This window comes from Prunus dulcis, chromosome 8 (assembly GCF_902201215.1).
Source record: "Prunus dulcis chromosome 8, ALMONDv2, whole genome shotgun sequence".
In the NCBI taxonomy this organism is placed as follows: Eukaryota; Viridiplantae; Streptophyta; class Magnoliopsida; order Rosales; family Rosaceae; genus Prunus; species Prunus dulcis.
Genome location: NC_047657.1, coordinates 15,018,167 through 15,036,272, shown reverse-complemented (window position 1 = coordinate 15,036,272; position 18,106 = coordinate 15,018,167). Strand labels below are relative to the sequence as shown.

Below are 18,106 nucleotides of genomic sequence, written 5' to 3'. Positions count from 1 at the left end.
GTTGTGATTCCAAATTTAGGGTTTTAAATGATGGCACAAGATTAAATTGTTTGTTTACAATTCATATAAATATATAATAATAAAAAAACATAGAAAAATAGGTTTCAAATTATTCAATTGAAAGATTTTTTAGCTTGAATGAACCATCATGTAATTGGTTTCAAATTAGGGTTTTTCACAAATAGGCCAATTCTAACATGACATAATATACAAAACCCTTATGGAGCCTATTTGGTGAAGAAAAAACTCAAAATTAGTCACTTGTAAATTTCTAATTGGTTGAGTTGATTCAAATTATCTAAAAACATTAATGAGGGTTGGTTCAGTTGGTAAGGATCATTCTCTTTGCCATCAAGGCCTAAGTTCGAGCCCCGTTGATAACAATCCCTCTTTGTGGATATGAAAAAACCAAAAAAGGAGTTAAAACTCCCTCTATAAGTCCTTAAAGAGGCTTTGGTATGCCCTGACCTTGGGATAGGGGGATAGCCTTCCCTCACCCGAGTTTTTTTCACCAAAAAATATTTTTGTTTAAGAACCAACTACCAAATAACAAGCGGCTAGTTTTCAAATTATTCTTTGCATGCAGATACGGTTATATCCAAGTTCAAAGAGGTAAAGATTGCTTGTTATTTTTCAAAACATAAAATCAATTTCAATCAATTCGTGAGACACAAGGTTTCAAATACCACAGCTGCTTAGCATAGCAAGAGTAACTTTGCTCCGTCCCCAAATAAAAGGTTTACAGCTTTTGAACCATATACGAAACAATGGAAATTCTTATAACTAAATGCCAAAACCTCCCTTGTACAAAATCTGTGAAAATCACAGGTACAAACCCTAATCACTGGAATTGTTGAATAATGCAAAACTCTAAATCTAACATGAAAAATCAATTGATCCAAGACTTGAACGAGATACTTCTTGCCTCTCTCTAAATACAAGACAACAAGAACGAACACACCCTCAAAGCTTGGGAAGCTGCACCCCTGTACACCACACTCTTGTCCCAAGCCTACACTGCTTCATTTGTCAGGTCATGCACTTTACGGACCAATTGAAAGCTAACTTCAAGCTTCGTTTGAGTCAACAACAAAGCTTCCACTTAAAAATTAGGGACCAAAAATTTGGACTTTGCTTGTAAAACTCATGACCACAATGCAATGGATGATGCACAAATTCAATAGTGTAGACGCAAATATGGAGCTCTGTATGAGCACAGAGGAGAGAGAACCAGCAGATACAATAAATCAGCTATGGGTACAATATTACACCCTGTATTTTGACAGCTTGTCCTTCACTGGTGGCTCCAAAGCAGACATACACTGGTCCCATGCTCCATTCACAAGCATCTGCAGGGTTGCACATTTCAAACAAGTAAATCAAATTATCTTGTCTTATTTTGCACCAGCTATCTTGAAATGAAAAACTTCACCCCCACCCCAATAACCTACTAATTTTCGGCAGAGTTTCATATTGTTTGAGTGTTTTATTTCCAAAAGAGTTATCAAAACATTTTCATAATCTCAAGGTTTATACATGCAGAAAATTATTAGAACTCTCAAGGATGTTACATAATAAACGCAACGCTAACCTGCTTATAACCATGCAACACCTGGCAAACTTCATTATGAAGCTCTTCACTCCTTATTTCCTATAAAACATGGCAAATCACAACTTTGAGCTTGTACAAAAAAACACGAACGCTTTGTAAAATCCACAGATGACTATAGCATGATTCTTACATGCCAACTTGCAATAGCGTTGCACAGATAAATGAGCGAACTCAATGCTCCAGATGGATTGGCTCTAACCTGAAATATTTGAGAAAATCCAAGCAAAAGTGTAAATAGGTATAAATGTGGAACGTACGATGAAAAAAAAGGGAGGAAAAGAACGCAGAGGCATACCAAAGCACAGAGACCTCGGAAGGCATCCTCCTTTTCAAAATCATCACGTATCCTGTGAGATGAAATGCATGTCAGAAACAAAGTATAGCGGTGAAAACGTAATAAGCATTATGAGGAAGGCATATATTGCTACTTCAAATGTAGATGTATAAAACTTACATTGACAAAGCAATGCACCAAGATTGCATAAAATGCTCCATATGCGGAGCCACAAGCTCTGGACAGACCCACGCAAGCCTCCCAAGTGTGATAGCACTGTTTTCAATTAGTGACTTGTTGTTGAGCTCCTGCTCGGCATCAAGAGATGCAATTAAAAGATGACACCTCCTCCAAGGTACATGTTACAATTATAATGAAAAAAAATAATTAAAAAATCACCTCTGCGTGTTGAAGGATGGGGACTAAGCAAGAGATAACCGTCAAAACAATTGGAGAAATTTCTTGACGAACCTGAAATTCAAAGTTACTTTCATGATACCATCATCAAGCAATTAAAGTAGAATATTTAAGCCACTAAGTAACAAGGAATAGAGAAACACAAGAAACCAAAAAAGAAGCACAAACCAATACAGGACACAAACACAGACACTCGCAGGAGTATATGTATGTGTTGATAACAAAAGTTTGCTCACAACACCAAATCGGCTTGTGTTTATTTAAAAAAGAACAGACAATTAATAAATTTCACAACATCTGGAAGGGCACCTAGAAAAATAAAGGACTGCTCTTAAATCAATTAAATGATGGAAACCCTGATAAATAAGTTGAGCCCACCAATATTTTATATTGCTCCATCTTGTCCCTTTACACAATGACAACAAGAACTGATCATGGTGATCATCTAAAAAGAGTGCAAGCAACCACACAATTTCAAGTCATAAAAATGAAAAAGCCCCTGCTGAAGCTTTACAATTTAAATTTTATATTTAGCCAACTTCATTGAAAGTTTACCTTCACTGCTAACTCTCCAATGGCCCAACATGCATTATTTGCAACTGAAACAGTTTCCTTCAGCTTTGGAGTATTCTGTACAACAAGATATCACATAAATCATGACTGCTAAAAGCAATACTGAATTCAACCAAAAAAAACAATACTGAAAATTTTACATACCAGTTGCTTGGCTGCCACATCAATAAATTCTGGCAAACGAGGTCGCAAATGAACTGCACATACCTACTCAAAATAAAGGCCAAGACAACGGTTAGGCATGAAAAACTAAATTCACTGATAAATTAACAGCTCTTAGTAGCTTCCACTACACTAGCCTTGTGGCAGTGTTATCTATTTCTTTTGGAGAATTTAATATGCTCTCAAATTTTGCACGAATATCAAGGATGGGACAGGAACCCAGATTGCATATCATTTGACAGATAAATTCTCAACTTACTCTTGCAAGATCCCCAAGTAGTGCAAAGCCACTCTGTCGGACATCCGGAGCATCATCCGTGCAACATTGCAAAAGCAGGTCCCTCAAATTGCTCTGTGAAACCTGGATAGCAAATAAGAAACATGAACACACATTTCAATATACAAGGTATATAGTAATTTGACAATGGAAGAGGCTAAAGCATTAAAGGGGGCAGTATGGGCTATGTAATGAGTGGATTCCACGTAATTTTCAAAGGAGATGTTGCATTGGTTTTTGATGAACTGTCAGAGAGGCCAATGCACAAACCCTTGCTTTCTAGGGGAAAAAAAAACCTATTCTGGAAAAGAAATATTTAAGACAAAGAACATTCAATAATGATATAAATACATGTTATCTCATATCTTTTCTCTATAAAGAATTGGAGAAGAAAAATACCAAGCTCTCTATCCCGCTGCCAAGACCTTCAGCAAGTCCAGAGAGCAGATCAAGAGAGCATACAATAAATTCTTTATCATATGGGACCCCGGAAGAAACAGGATCAGCCTGCAAAAGAAGTCCAGAGAAATTTCTTATATTAGAGGCACCCAGATGGACATGGACTACATACAAACTTTGAAAACTTGTACGACGGGTGTGAATTTTTTTTATGATACAGGTAATTGAAGGCACATTTTTAGGGATATTACCCTTCAGTGTAATATGTGATTTAAGTTGGTGTAGCTTAATATTTGTTATCTCTTTTATAAAAATATATGTTTCCTGCCCCCACCCAAAGGAAAAGGAAAAAAATCACTAGCAATACAGATATTCAAAATTCCAAAGGTGGTTATATAGAATACAGTGAGACACTTGAGAACATTTTGGGCTTTTATAGTTTCCAGAAGCAGACATATTGAAGAAATCCCAATGGGCACTATCTATGCAAAGTATAAAAGATAAACTTCAGGAATATAAGTTACATTTTTGAAAGTAAGCATTTTACTGATACATTGATACAGAGATCAATAATACAAATGTCTTTAATTCCAAGATATGCAAACTAAGCTATGACTTGAAAGCAAGAAAACTATTACTCCTATCTTTGAAACCTTATACAGGGGAGAGGGAGTTGTAATAAATAATAAAAGGGTTCAATCTTGTCACATAATTCATGAACAATCAAAAGACCAGGATTGAACCTTCGCGAGTAGTTGGGACTGGATGATGCTTATGCACCTCTGAAATACAGGCTCAGCAAATTGAGAGAATCCAGCACCCAAAGCCTGAAAATAAGCAAACAAATTTAAATTTTTATACCCACTGCATGTAGCACTTAACGTTCTTTTTCACATTTGTGTTATTTCAGGCTGTCAACTCATGAAGTCCTCATGCCAAAAAAAAAAAAAGAAAAAAAAAAGAGATATCAAAGAACAAATATGTCACAAGAATAGAAATGAATGTCGTGGCAGTAGTCTAACATGATTCAAGAACAGACATGGAAATTAAGTCTTGCCACGTTATATGTTACAGGTGCAAAGAAGGAACTATAACAAGAACAGCAATAAAATGTACTTCAGTTACTCTTCTGGCAGACAATGCTCCCAAAACCAAGAGAGCTTACTCTCTTTTTCTTCTGAAGGGCGAAAGAGTCTTATTCATGACACTGACATTCTAACCAAGCCGTTCCAAACCATATTATGTATCAAAATTTCAACTACTAAATGGTAATAATGAGTGTTACATTCGCCTTTCCATTGTGCCTTACAACTACCATATACACAGGTAGTGGTTTAAATTGCACCACATACAAAATAAAATAAAAACAAATAAGAAGACGACTGAAAGAAAACAGCAATATGTACCTGTGATATAGAAGTAAAGCACTCTAGCAATGGAAAGAGATCTTTATCTGAATTTGAAAGTTGTTGCCACTTTGCAATTAATGGTGGCATTAGAATTTCAAGATACGCGGGCTGCAAACCAAAGCCATTGCATCAGAATTTCAAAATAAGTGGGCTGAAAAGCAAACTACAGTCAATTGGCACAAATTGTTTTATCATAATCGCTGCATCTGATAAACTCTATTCTCGTTACTTAAAAACTATTTATTTTGTTTTGAGTGAAGAAAACAGAGATGACAGGAAAGGAAAATACCTTATTCAACTCCCCACCAACAGCATCTGCTAGAGTTCCTATAGCATCGTATACAATCCTGAGATTCCGCCTCTGAATAACAATACAGAACTATTAATCATAATAAACTAAAGAATGAGAATAATCAGTGTTTCATCTCGTCATGTTCACACTGGAGGAACTCTATGGTAAAGGCTTGGCAGAAACCTGATATTTCCCAAAAGCACACATAAGGTGTTGTAAAATCATTTCCAAGCGTGGTGCCAACTCTTCTGCTGCCTCCTGCAGCTTTTAAACGATCAGTATTTAAAACCAGATATGTAATAGTCAAAAAACATTGATTGAAAGAATTGGACTGCATTTATATAAGAACCTCTTCAAGTGTCGCAAAAGCAGAGCAAGCAGCCTCTTGTACCCGCTTGTTATTATCTAATATTCTTCTTAATAGACCCACAAGAACCTTGTCAAATTGCTCATAACCTACTTGATGTTCGACACCCTGAAGAAGAACAGGCAAGCGTAAAACTCTACAGAGCCGACAAATAATACTCTGTGGGGGATCAAAATATAGCACTAACCTAGGTTGTCACATAAAAATACAAAATTTACAATTATGCAAAAAATGAAAAAGGCTTCACAAAGATTATATAAAGATAAAGTGATATATTCAATAAAATTGAAACATGTTAAATTCACAACGAAATATGGAATAAATTTCAATGCATGAAAATGCGAAATCACTTTTTAGAAAACATGTGCTCTCAAAATTTCTTTTTTTCACTTCTTGGTCAACCATGAGGAAGGGAAAAAAAGAATGACAGTTTCATAGAAATAGCAAAATTGATATACCTGAACAAGAAAGTAAAGACATAGGAATGTGTAAATACCTGAACAATGAACTTGCTGAAACGAGAAAGAGTCCAACAAGAAATACTCCGTATAAGTGGAAACTTGTCGTCTAAAAGAGGGATTAGAAATGCAACAATCTGCAATGTGAATAATTAATTTTTACTTGAATAATTCAGCACAGATTTTAGAAAGTGTACACAGCGCAATCTAATAGCTAAAAACTCTGTTTGCTGGTTATTTGCGCAAATATATAGGCTGCATAGGAAATGTTTTCTCCGGCTAGACAGTTTTTGAATTGTCAATATGGACCATTGATTGTGTAGATTAATATTTGAAAGTGTGGTCCAAATTTACAGTGTGGCGACCTAGCATGCAAGATATATAATAAATAGAGACCATTAATGCAGAATACTGGCTGTCATTTGGGTTCTATGGATGGAGAAGGACAGACAAACTTTTGCAGATCACAGAGGGGTTAAGTTTAAGAGTGGGGGATAGGCCTGTTGTTTTGTCATCTCTTCAGGCGTTTTCTACTGATTTTAGGGGTGTGTGTGTCTGCCATATTGTCGAACTGGAAGGCAGCTATTAGTTAGCTTGCTTCTCTTTTGTTTTGTTCTGAGGCTGTTTCTTTTTTAATCTTGTTTGTATTTGAGTGTACTACAGAAAAGGAATTCTTGTACCAACTGAAGTTCATGACAATAAAAGTTTTGTTCTCATCCCAAAAACAAAACAAAAATTAAAAACAGGTCACAAGGGATTACCTCAGTCAAATGAGGATAAAGACCAGTAATGCAACCTTCAGCTATGGCACCAAGTGCCAAAACAGCAGCTTCCCTTTCTTTCCAGGTTTCATCCTCACTGGTGGCCAACTTGGTCTGCAGATATTTGAGATGTTAAAACTTTTATTTGAAACAGGAGTACCGATTAGCAGAGCAAAAATTCTTCAACAGAATAGAACTTTAGCTAAGGCTTGTTCAGTAACTTACAAGGGAAAGAATCTTACTAATAGTATTGACTTGTATCAAATCCTAATAACTAACTAATTCTGTTTCCTTCATTTCCCTCTCAAAGAGAAGCAGGTACTCATAGCCCTATTTTCTACATGTCCATTCTGGAACATTATTACTACTTGGCAAGGTCAACCCATCAGGTTAATGGAGCAGCAGTGCAATTCTATTTATCAGAATGTGAGCATCTAATCCAAAACCAATTGGCAATGGGTTGAAGAGGCCCAAGATCTTTAAAGCACTTATGCTAGGCTTCTATCCTTCGATGTAGGATACTATCAATGAACCCCCCTTCTATGTGGAATCTTTTGCACCAAACACGTAGACAATTCTTATTGGGTGACGTGGGACCATTAGGCCTACCACGTGGATAACCAGCTTGATACCATATTATCCAACCCAAAACCAATTTGGAATGGGTGGAGAGGCCCAAGATCTTTTAAGCACCAATGGCTTCCATCTTTCAATGTTGGATACTCACAACACAATTAGAGTATCTTCTTCAGCTGACCTAATCCTCAAAAGAACGTTCACAAATACAGAGCACACATGATATTTTTCCTCCTGTTGCATGTCACATAACTTGGAGCAAACTTTTCAAACTACATCTTGAAGAGATAACCAAGTAAACAAACTACATGAACATGTATAGTATATGTGTAACCTAAGAAAACCCAAAACATCGAGATCAGCATTCAACACATAATTTTCCAAGGAGAACGATGCAACTTCCTACTTTAAAGAGCTATGTAATCCAACATGAAATGTTCTGAGGGAAACCATGTTACTTCAACTTTGAAGATCTACATAATCCTCTAATGGATAGAACTGTCCATATAATCTTCTAAATCATTCAATTCTTTAAGAGAAAATGGGAGGATGAAAAAGAAAAAAATATATTTTTTATAAGAATATAAGTATAAAATCTTAACGACCAATGCTTTCACTTTAATGCCAAATAAGTCTATAACCTGAACAAAGAGCATCAGCGTTGGGAGAATCTCATCTCCAAACACATTTGACAGGATATCGAGAGCTGCTGCACTGCATTTGCGTAAATTCCATACATTGACAATATCATCATCCTGTCATTATCCCAAATCATGTCATTTAAAAGATATTCTACGCATTTCCCTCATACTTAAACCCTACATAAAGCAGAAATTTTTTAGTAGTATTTAATAGAGTCAGAATAATCAACCAGACTATTTAAATAATAAACAGAAAAATAATGATATGGCAAATTACATCATCTTCCACACTCTCAGATCCATGAGCCCGTGATGAATGAAACCGAGGTTTGATATCCTGTGGTACAAAATATCAGCTTAACAGATAAAGAATATAACTTAAGATACCAAAAATACAGAGAACACCAACAAAGAAAAACAAAATTGGTCTGAACCTGATCACGGTCTGGAACCGACCCATCCTCCTGCAACAATGAATTGATGCCAAATGAATAACGAACTACAACAAATGGCAATTCAGAATCACCCAAAAACACAAATTGACCCAGTAAAGATAACCTCAGCATCAATGAGGGACTCATCATCATCAGCATAAACCATGTTTGACAACAAAACCTACAGAAGTTGAAACAGGCATGTTGTATTAAAAAGAATTCCATAGATTCCATTGTAAGTATGGTTATCACACCAAGAAAACGATCAACAATTGGGTATACCGGAATTAAACGTGGCAAAAATTCTCTTAAATTCTCAGGCGGTAACTGAGCATCACAATATGCAGACCTGTGTAAAAATACTGATTGTCAAATGAAATTATTATACAAGACAGAGGTTAAGTTACAAACATGCCAACCGCAAGGAGAAATCTTCTAAGTAATAAGCACAATATACACGCAAGAGTAGCTCCAGATTTATGAAAAGTGAGAAATAAGCTATGGCATCCAACATTTTGATAGTTGTGAACAAAAAACTTTTATACAAAAGGTAGTCATAGAATGTTCCTCTATGTAAACGTGAAAGTAATGATTTCCAGATGTGAAGGTGATTTGAAAATTAAAAAATTCTTTGGTGCATTAAGAAAAAACATGGACTGAATTGCAACTTATAACAACTAAAACAATATTTGTATATCAAACGCAAGCTTCATGTGAACAATAATAAATTCCTAGAAGAATTGGAGTGAACTCTGTTCTAATAGACAAAATTGTCCTGCTCAGTTTGAACTTATGAGGGGAACGGACGAGGCCATTATCACTCATGGAATTCCAGCTCTAATCTAGAATGTTGTACTTTTGTAAATATCACATATCCATTACTCTTCTTCCCAAAGTGTTTTCAAGTCCCAGTCAAAGAACCACCACCTTAGCTCACCAAACACAGTAGACAACCACAATCAATTCTCCGCTACCCATATCATTGATCACCACCACTGAAGCCTATTGATATAACCATTTAGACAAGTTATGAGGAAGTAGCTTCACTAATGGCACATAGCCGCAAATATAACTTGGTGTGTGAATCAGTACTGAGATGCAATGCTTGGCACCCGAATATATTGGTAACCACATCACTGTCAATGATGCAAAAGATCCAACCATAGACAGCTCCTATAGTAAAATCAATTTATTCAAATTTTGGGTGTTGGCTAATTATATCAAGGCTAAAGTCTCAAACTCCATAACAAACTTTAGCATGCAGTACAAACCAAAGATGTAATTGTAACTCTCCTCTCTCGGCAACACAATTATTAGAGACACCAAAAGGCTTTAATATAACTAAATAGAAAGATATAGAGAAGAACCCAATAACTAAACCAAATTCATTCACTCAATATCTGAAAACTATTTAATGAATCATAAGCTAATGGTGAAATCATTCAATTAGTATATGCCATTTGTTGAAGGATACCAGAATTCGCAGGCTTCAAGAGCCACTTCTTCATCGGTGTCCTTGTTGACTCGCAACATGTATTCAATTACATTCCTCAAATGTGGCTGCAGTACCAGGTAAGAGTCACTTAAAAGTGCAATAAGGATAAGGGATGACAATAAAGAAAACAATGATCATAGAAATATATGAAACATAGGGTAAGACTGTATGCAAGTATGTGTATGTGCATACATGTGTGTATTCAGATAGATATATACAGTAAGATGCATGATGGAATGTGCAAGCAGGATTAATTCAATTTTGTCCCATACCCTGTTGTTGACACAGCAAAATGCATTTAGCACATAGACAATTGAAAAAAGGCACAGAATAGAACAAGGCCAGAATAACACAACAATATGTTACCTCCAAGAATGATGGACGGACTTCAATTAGCTGAACAAATGCTGCACTAACCTGTTTGACAAAGAAAAGGAGGGAAAAAGATGAGAACAAAGCCAAAATTATTAAATCTAATAACATTCAATGTCCATCAAATATGACCTTTATGTGTTGATTCTAAGACTGAATGTGATGGATATCTTTGTCCACCTTCCTTACAACTTCTCTTTCGAAGTATATGATTCTTTTTATTTACCTTTTTTAAAGCAACAAAGAATTCAATTCAAATATCCCACTGATCATTATCCAGTCATGACTATAATATTATCTGTTTAGACCAATGCAAAGAACACAGGAAAAAAAAAAAAAAAAAAAACCAATATAATCCATTTAAAAACAACTACACATGTCATGGTTATCCTAGGCAACTCAAGCATTCAGAAACAAATCTTCCACAACAATGAATTCGGCTTTTTTTTTTATAAATAATAATAATAATAACATATTTGTGAAAATAGAAAACAAAATTAAACTGTTAATGGAAGTTAATTTTGAGGGCAAATCTTTTGACCTGAAATGGAATGTCTAATTCAATTTCCACGCAATACTATTATCTTCAGAATTAAACCCAGATAAGATAAAGTAATGATAGAGTACTCACTAATTTCCTCACTTCAGAAGAAGGGTCATTAGAAAGGACAAATAAACCTTGAAGATATTGATCCATGGATGCATATAGAGCCTGCAATCAAATAGAACACATAATTGCTACAACCCCCACTAAGGTCCAAAAGGTACCAAAACAACAGGTTTCCACATATACTTACACCTGGCATCAACATAATGTATTGATTTACAGAACCCAGGGAAAGCTTTCTTAGCGATGAATGTGGTGACTCGAAAAACTGTACAAAGTGAAGCCACGTTGAGAAAACCAGGCCAAAAAGAAAAAAAGGACCATCAGTAAAAGTTCAGAGTTCAGCTATGCTTATAAGGGTAGGGCAGAATAACTATTTAAACATAAAACATAAACTTCAAGATCACTTATAAAACAATACAGCTATTTCATTATTACCTTCAGTAACCTTGGAAGGAATATGTTGATGGGACGTTCAGGCAAACCGGGTACATCTGAATCAAGCAGTTGAGGTATATCCTCACAAATCTGTGTTTCATCACAACATTGGTGTCACAAAAATTAATAAGTTTCTGATTTGTGCCATTAGTTTTAAGAGCTACAACAGCAAAGGAGCTTTCAGGAATATGCAAAAGTTTAATCAGGAAATGTAATCAGTAAACTCTAGGACATTGTGTTTACCTTGGATAATGCGTCCATAGCACCTTCCATGTGATTTAGGTCATTACTGTCTAAACAATTTACAAGAGCTTGCAATAGTTCAGGCCACCCCAAAATTCCCCCTAGTTGAACAACAACACTTATAATGGTGCCAACTGTAGACCTGATGTGTCTGTCTGCTGCTCCTAAGCAAGGCAACAATTCGGATTTAATATATTGCTGGTATGCTGGAGCCATGGACTTATATACATTTCTAAGGTTATTCTTCAAAAGCAATCCCGCAGCTTGTCGTATCTCCACTGATTTACCCTGTCCAAAAGTTACCCAAATTCGAAGTTCCATCAGCACCCAGAAGCTGAAAACTGGTTATGCTATGTAAACCAACAGCCAAAAACAATAAATCATTTTCTTCACAATACACGTTACCATGCCACAGGATCAACCCCAGTATATCAAAAGCAAGACAAAGTTTACAAATTACAAATTTAGGTATCCAACCTTTCCACCACAGCAAATAGTTTTGACATAAACAAGGATTTGTGGACAAACATTCTAAGTAATTAAGGCTTTCTGGTGCCTCCTGCTTGAAACCGCTCTCAAAGTCAAGAGAATAGAAAACAAATACAATCAGAACAATCAGCCATGTGAAGCGATTTTAATCCCAACTTCATCGGCACCCATAACCTCCATCGAACCCAAACCCATAAGCTCCCGTCACCTCAAAAAACGATTATCAATTTCTGACTAAGTATGCAATCCATTCAGACCCATTATCCAACCAAATCACATAATCAAAAAGACAAAACAGAAACCCTACTGATTGAAATTGGAGATGAAGACAGAATTGGGGGAAGTGGAGTGAGACGATTACCTCGGCACGTGCGAGAATGAAAGCGAGGTAGTTATTGAAATCAGGGAACTGAGAATAGTGTTGAAGTTGCTGCCAAATCTGAGACTTGTCAGCGGAAGAAGACGAATGGGAAATCTGCTGCTCCAGCAACCCGCAGATCTCCGCGAACCCTTCTTCCTTTGGCTGCCACGAGGCACTCGCCGCCATTGAAATGGAAACGGAGGTTCTGATTCTGCAACCGAATTTTGAATTGAACGCTTGGGGTTTTGAGCAGAGAGGAAAAAGGGATTTTAGGACAGCTATGAGGGGTTTTGGTGGGGCGGAGACGAGGCAAAGAGGACGATCTATGTTTAAATATTATACAAAATTATCATAATTTATTATATAATAATGTAGATTAATATTATTAGACAGAAAATTATAATCATTTTTCTTGAATTTTATCTTTTCACTTTTTAAATGTTAATTTTGTTATAATATTTTTTTCTTGAAATCTTGAAAAAAAAAAACTTAAATTATAACAAGAATGCCCCACCTTTTGCTTTCATTTGACACTTAAAATTGCTTCCATCTAATTATTGCTTATCCATAATACCAAGCCTCGTTTCATTCTTTTGACACTTGAGAACTATCCCATAATAAGGCTCAGTTTGGGATTGTTATCACTTTAAAAAAAAGTTATTTATGCTGTGCTTTGAAAATAATTAGCTGTAAAATGGTGGTAGTGGTGGTGGTGGTGGTGGAGGAGGAGGTGGTGGTTGTGGTGGTGGTTGTGGAGGTAGTGAATGTGGTAGTGCAAGTGGTGGAGTTGGATGTGGAAGTGGAGGTGGTGTTATTTTTTAAAATGTATGATGGTATTTTGGGAATTAAAAAATTTCCTTAAATGTTCATCTTTGCTTCTTTTGAAAGCAGCTTTGAAAAGCAATCAAGAGTCTGCTTTTAAAAGCTACTGTCAAAAGGCCACTGCTTTTAAAATAATCAGGATATTTTATTTTTACCAAACATCTTAAACTACTTAATTTTAAAGTAAAACAAGTTTTTGGCGAAAAAAAAATCCCAAACAGGGCCTAAAAGGTACATCATCCAATTATGAAGTCATCAAACATCTTCATCTGAAAAGTTGATAGTGATCTCATATATGCGTACAAGGAAACCTCATTACATTCCTTTGAACCTTGAGAATAATTTGAGAAAGAAAAATATCATCCAATTATTGAGCAATCAAACATCTTTGTTAGGACATTAGTACCATAGGTTATATGCATACAAGCATGGTTGGGAGCTAAGTGCATATCCGAGGTTGTCATGCCCCTTCCCCCATAAGTTTCTTTATCATTTAACATCTATTATGTAGTAATTCAGAAAATTTTGGCACATTTATGATATGTATAAGTACAGCTACGCCACCGAATACACCTTACAATCAAACGTTGTTTTATTCATTTGACACAGAATTACTTACGAAGGTAAGATATGATCCCAATTCTCGAGCCATCAAACATATTCGTTTCAAATGTGGTAGATGAATTGCAACAGACATTAACATTCGATTTCCTTGCTAAAATGCTTGAAAGAAATCTCTTGGAGTAATGAGAGATGAGTGCCAAAAACCAATTGGCCTTCCCATAGAATCGCGACTAGTAAACCAAAATTATCATATAAAATTCTTACTGAAATTGTCGAAGTTATAATATTTTTATTTAAAAAAAATATTTTTTAAATGACAAAGTAATAATAAAATTCCAATATTTTTGTAAAATAGTGAAACCGAGAGAGTGGACTCGACTCGACTCCATATACCAAACCAAACCAAAGCGCCAATAACTCTCATGCACCTATCCACAGTTGGCCCTGAACCTCACGCGCTCGTAGTATCAGAGTAACGCCATGCCAAAACACTTCACATCGATCACCTTTTCAATCTCACAAGTCCATCATTCTACGTAACGGATGAGGAAACAGTGTTAAGTGGAGGTGATGAGTCCAAATTTCATCGACGACAGAAAACGATGAAACAGTGAAATAAATGAAAACCCAGGTGAATCATTAATTTGATACAATATGAAGTGTACAATGATTTGTTAAATAGCACAGGATGCAACTCTGGATCTAACCGTCATTTTCTTGATACCAATACACCAAATTCAAAATGGCCACCAGAAATAATTCTGTCCTAACCTTGAGAATGGTAAACTGTAAGCATACATCAATGCCAGTCTTGATCTCTCAGTAACTAATTCATATTATAACATCTCTGGTTAAAAGCACTTCTCATGCACAATCTTGATACTTGAGAGACTCCTCACCAGTTCCCTGCATGTCAAAGAATTAGAGTATATCAGCCAGGCATGCAAAGATTGGCTATTTGTACCTTCTCACAAAAGCATAGATGATTTTGGTTAGAGAAATGCAAGTCCAGCAACTCTTTCAAAGGCCTTGAGCAACCTTTGCTCCAATCACATGGGTATTTATAAACTTCTCTTGCCACGTGGTCCGTGTTACCATTGGCTTGGCAAAAGCATATGCTCCTATGTACAATTGGAATGTGCTTGTCATGCACTTTGAAAAGGTATTTGGATATCATTCTTATGTTCAGAAAATAAAGTGACCCAGACAAAGGCTGGCATGAACTGGGAGTGGCAAAAATGAAATAATGAAAGTAACGACCATTCTTACCTGTACATGGGAATTCAGTTCGTGAATCTTATAGTGCTTTTGGGATCATCATCCTTTCATGCTTCTAGAATATTATTTTCGCTTCTGTGCAGCCTATAGTAGAAAAACCAGACAAAGACTCAAAACTGATGTACTAAAAAGCAGAGCATAAAAATAGAATTTATTTCCCTATTCACCATGGGGCAGTATCAAAATTTGAAAATTAAAAATCAACTGTCAGATACGTGGGCATATACAACTTATTGCCCTTTTGAAGCACAAGAATGTATCATAGTTTTAACAATATAACTACATGCAAGCATAATAGTCTGTGTATGATCCGGTTGATTAACAGTTTTACATATGTATATATATCTGCTTTAAAATGAAAAGATGCAAAAATTGTATAACACAGACATCTAACTGCAAAAATACAACAGCAAGAGCACAGTAAAAAATAAGAGAGGCAACTTTTCTTTATGTCAAGTGACTTAAATTGAAGTCTCCGCATGATAATTGCAATCTTTAGATAAGGTATGAAGAATAGTTAATCCTAGTCAAACCTTTTGGAGTTTCTGCAAAACAGAATCCTCAAAAGTTTGATAGCTCGCCCCAATCAAATTGTTAAGCCGATCAGGTTCATCAGACTTCTGAACTGGTGGAGCATCAGTCACTGCAACTGGTTGAAGAGGTAAAACTAGCAATGGATTAGAAAGGTCGCCCATCACAGTTTGTGTTGCTGCAACCTACAAATAATAACGCCAATGGTATGTCACAACATCATTAAGAAAATAAAAGTTAAAAGTAGAAACTATAAACATAACAGTCATGGCATACTTACAGCCGCATCTTTAGTTGTCATTACAACTAGGGCCGAACCTCTCTTCTTAGCATCTTTGATAACAACATCTTCAACCTCACCAAACTTGGAGAACAAGTCTCTCAACCTCTGGGCTGTATAACCTTCACCAACCTTTTCCCAAGAAACTTTAAGCACCTTCTCCTTATCCAATCCCAGCTTAGCACCACCCACACTCTCCTTCCCAACTCCCCTGCTTTCTCTTTTTGGAACTGAAGCAGTTGCCGCCCCTTTATTCGCATGCATTGCACGTATTCTCGCAATCTCTTCCTTAAGCTTCCTAGCAATTCTCTCCTCTTCATCTCTATCTTTGGCAGCTGCATCTGGAGCAAAGCCAGCTCGTTCTCTCGCTTCAAGATCAGAGACCATCTTCTGTCGCTTGGAATCGCGCTCCAAATGGCGCCGCTGATGCTCTCTCTTAACTCTCAGTAAATCATCAAACAGCTTCCTGGCCTTCTCATCCTTAAGTATCTCATAGGATGATTTGAGAATTTGGAAGTTGGCATGGGCATCGGGATCATCCAGCCTCTTATCGGGGTGCAACTCAAGAGCCTTTGCTCTGTATGCCTTTGAAATCTCCTTTTCTGTAAACTTAGCACCTTCTTCACCGGACGGCAAACCGAGAATCTTATAATGATCAATGTCATCCATATCTAAAGCTACAAACTAAAAGATCCTGTCAGAAAACAAAAAAAATAATTTGCAATCAGCAAATATGCCTAACAATTCAAAGCATGAGCTACAAAACCCATAACAGAGAAAGAAAAAAACAAATAGAAATTCATGGTGTCTTTGATTTTCATCTAACAAGCTGATTCTGTTTCATGCGTATAAAATTTTGATTTTGAATAGCATGAATTTCACTCAAAAAAATACTCTGTGCATAATTTAACAAAGGGGTTGGCTATAATCAACAAAATTAACAATCAGGAGCGACCAAACTGCAAATCTAACAGGAGACTGAAAAACCCTAATCAGAATTCGAAATATATACTTACCAGAAGAAGAAGGAACCAGTGAATTGATAAGAAGCAGCAAAATCAGATGCGCACAACCCACTCTTCGTCAATCCGCGGTGGGCTGCGTTGAGCTGCTCAAAGACTCGGAATCAGAGAATGGACGGCTCTGACGAAACTGAGGCTGAGGCAAACAAAAACTGACGAAACCGAGAGGACGGTGGCTGCGGGTACCCGATAACCCGATTATTAAAGGTCAGTGGTGTTGGACACACTTAACAAATCGGGTCAAAAGGGTGATTTGGTCACATAATTTTTTTTTGTTTTTGGTCAGAAAAGAGAAGCTGAGAATGAAACCAGCACTACTGCACTGGCAAGAGTTGGGCCCATCTTGGATTTACCAAATAAAATCCCCAATTACTTTGATTCGACCAAAAATCAAATTCCCCAATAAGAGTTTCAACTTTTTGCAGTCTTCTTAGGTGGTGATTTTGTTTCAATTGGACCGTCATGTTTCTGTTTGCAGGGAAACATTCGGAAGGGGAATCCAGATACAACCTGTCTGATCACATCATGAGAGCAGCAGCCATGGTACGGATATTCTTCTGTTCACTTTGATAGGTCAATTGAAAGATGAATGAGTTTAACCTTCCGTTTGGATAAAAAAAATTAAAAATTACATAGAATTCTAAAATGATAAAATTTAGATTTCTATCATTTCAATTTATGACAATTGAAGATTTCGGTCTTTGGATTTATGTATGCCGAATTTTGTAAATTGCACTATGAAAATTGTGAAATGACGCATATTTTGGTGGAAATTAAACTTGAAAATATGATGCCCTAATTTCCACGATTTTTTCTGTGCGTTATTTAATAAATTTTTACTAAACAAGAGAATTGTAAATTTCTCCTATTAAATTCCCGATTTTGAGCTAAATTCTGAGTTATTTTGAAAGGAAGTACTGTTAGCTGATGTGGTAGTGTAGTATCATTCTAT

General features: G+C 36.2%; 2 protein-coding genes across 8 annotated transcripts; both read right to left on the bottom strand.

The window, feature by feature from the left end:
• Positions 1–664: 664 nt before the first annotated feature.
• Positions 665–13,020, bottom strand: LOC117636883 (transportin-1). 3 transcript variants are annotated; one of them, XM_034371595.1, is made up of 29 exons: positions 12,658–13,020; positions 11,808–12,095; positions 11,565–11,654; positions 11,317–11,394; positions 11,151–11,231; positions 10,514–10,564; positions 10,127–10,212; positions 8,935–9,001; positions 8,777–8,833; positions 8,653–8,682; positions 8,496–8,555; positions 8,219–8,332; positions 7,002–7,115; positions 6,279–6,377; positions 5,765–5,890; positions 5,599–5,673; positions 5,413–5,484; positions 5,121–5,231; positions 4,458–4,541; positions 3,715–3,822; positions 3,298–3,399; positions 3,021–3,083; positions 2,859–2,933; positions 2,286–2,357; positions 2,067–2,194; positions 1,908–1,959; positions 1,743–1,811; positions 1,592–1,651; positions 665–1,349 (listed from the first exon to the last, which is right to left on the bottom strand). In XM_034371595.1, exons 1-29 carry the CDS (start codon positions 12,841–12,843, stop codon positions 1,266–1,268), a joined length of 2,682 nt encoding a protein of 893 aa, XP_034227486.1. In that variant the 5' UTR covers positions 12,844–13,020; the 3' UTR covers positions 665–1,265. The 3 variants fall into 3 exon arrangements, with proteins under 3 accessions (XP_034227486.1, XP_034227485.1, XP_034227487.1); XM_034371594.1 differs by having other exon boundaries at positions 5,599–5,679; positions 12,658–12,972; XM_034371596.1 differs by lacking the exon at positions 6,279–6,377 and having other exon boundaries at positions 5,599–5,679; positions 12,658–12,972.
• A 1,343-nt stretch (positions 13,021–14,363) lies between these two features.
• On the bottom strand, positions 14,364–17,671 carry LOC117638783 (dnaJ homolog subfamily C member 17). Of its 5 annotated transcripts, XM_034373899.1 has the most exons (6): positions 17,149–17,669; positions 16,133–16,826; positions 15,855–16,037; positions 15,313–15,405; positions 14,815–14,949; positions 14,364–14,575 (listed from the first exon to the last, which is right to left on the bottom strand). In XM_034373899.1, the coding sequence occupies exons 2-4, from the start codon at positions 16,799–16,801 to the stop codon at positions 15,385–15,387; spliced, it is 873 nt and encodes a 290-aa protein (XP_034229790.1). In that variant the 5' UTR covers positions 16,802–16,826; positions 17,149–17,669; the 3' UTR covers positions 14,364–14,575; positions 14,815–14,949; positions 15,313–15,384. The 5 variants fall into 5 exon arrangements, with proteins under 5 accessions (XP_034229790.1, XP_034229791.1, XP_034229792.1 ...); XM_034373900.1 differs by lacking the exon at positions 14,364–14,575 and having other exon boundaries at positions 14,655–14,949; positions 16,133–16,816; positions 17,149–17,671; XM_034373901.1 differs by lacking the exon at positions 14,364–14,575 and having other exon boundaries at positions 14,655–14,949; positions 16,133–16,809; positions 17,149–17,671.
• Positions 17,672–18,106: the final 435 nt, after the last annotated feature.

Coding starts and splice junctions, on each gene's coding strand:
- LOC117638783 (XM_034373900.1), bottom strand. CDS start 16,801: ATGGATGACATTGATCATTATAAGATTCTCGGTTTGCCGTCCGGTGAA. Junction 16,038..16,132: donor TGACAACTAAAGATGCGGCT/GTAAGTATGCCA, acceptor TATTATTTGTAG/GTTGCAGCAACACAAACTGT. Junction 15,406..15,854: donor TTTTGCAGAAACTCCAAAAG/GTTTGACTAGGA, acceptor TTTCTACTATAG/GCTGCACAGAAGCGAAAATA.
- LOC117636883 (XM_034371594.1), bottom strand. CDS start 12,843: ATGGCGGCGAGTGCCTCGTGGCAGCCAAAGGAAGAAGGGTTCGCGGAG. Junction 8,333..8,495: donor CTGAGAGTGTGGAAGATGAT/GTAATTTGCCAT, acceptor GGATAATGACAG/GATGATGATATTGTCAATGT. Junction 6,378..7,001: donor TTTATCCTCATTTGACTGAG/GTAATCCCTTGT, acceptor TTCACATTGCAG/ATTGTTGCATTTCTAATCCC.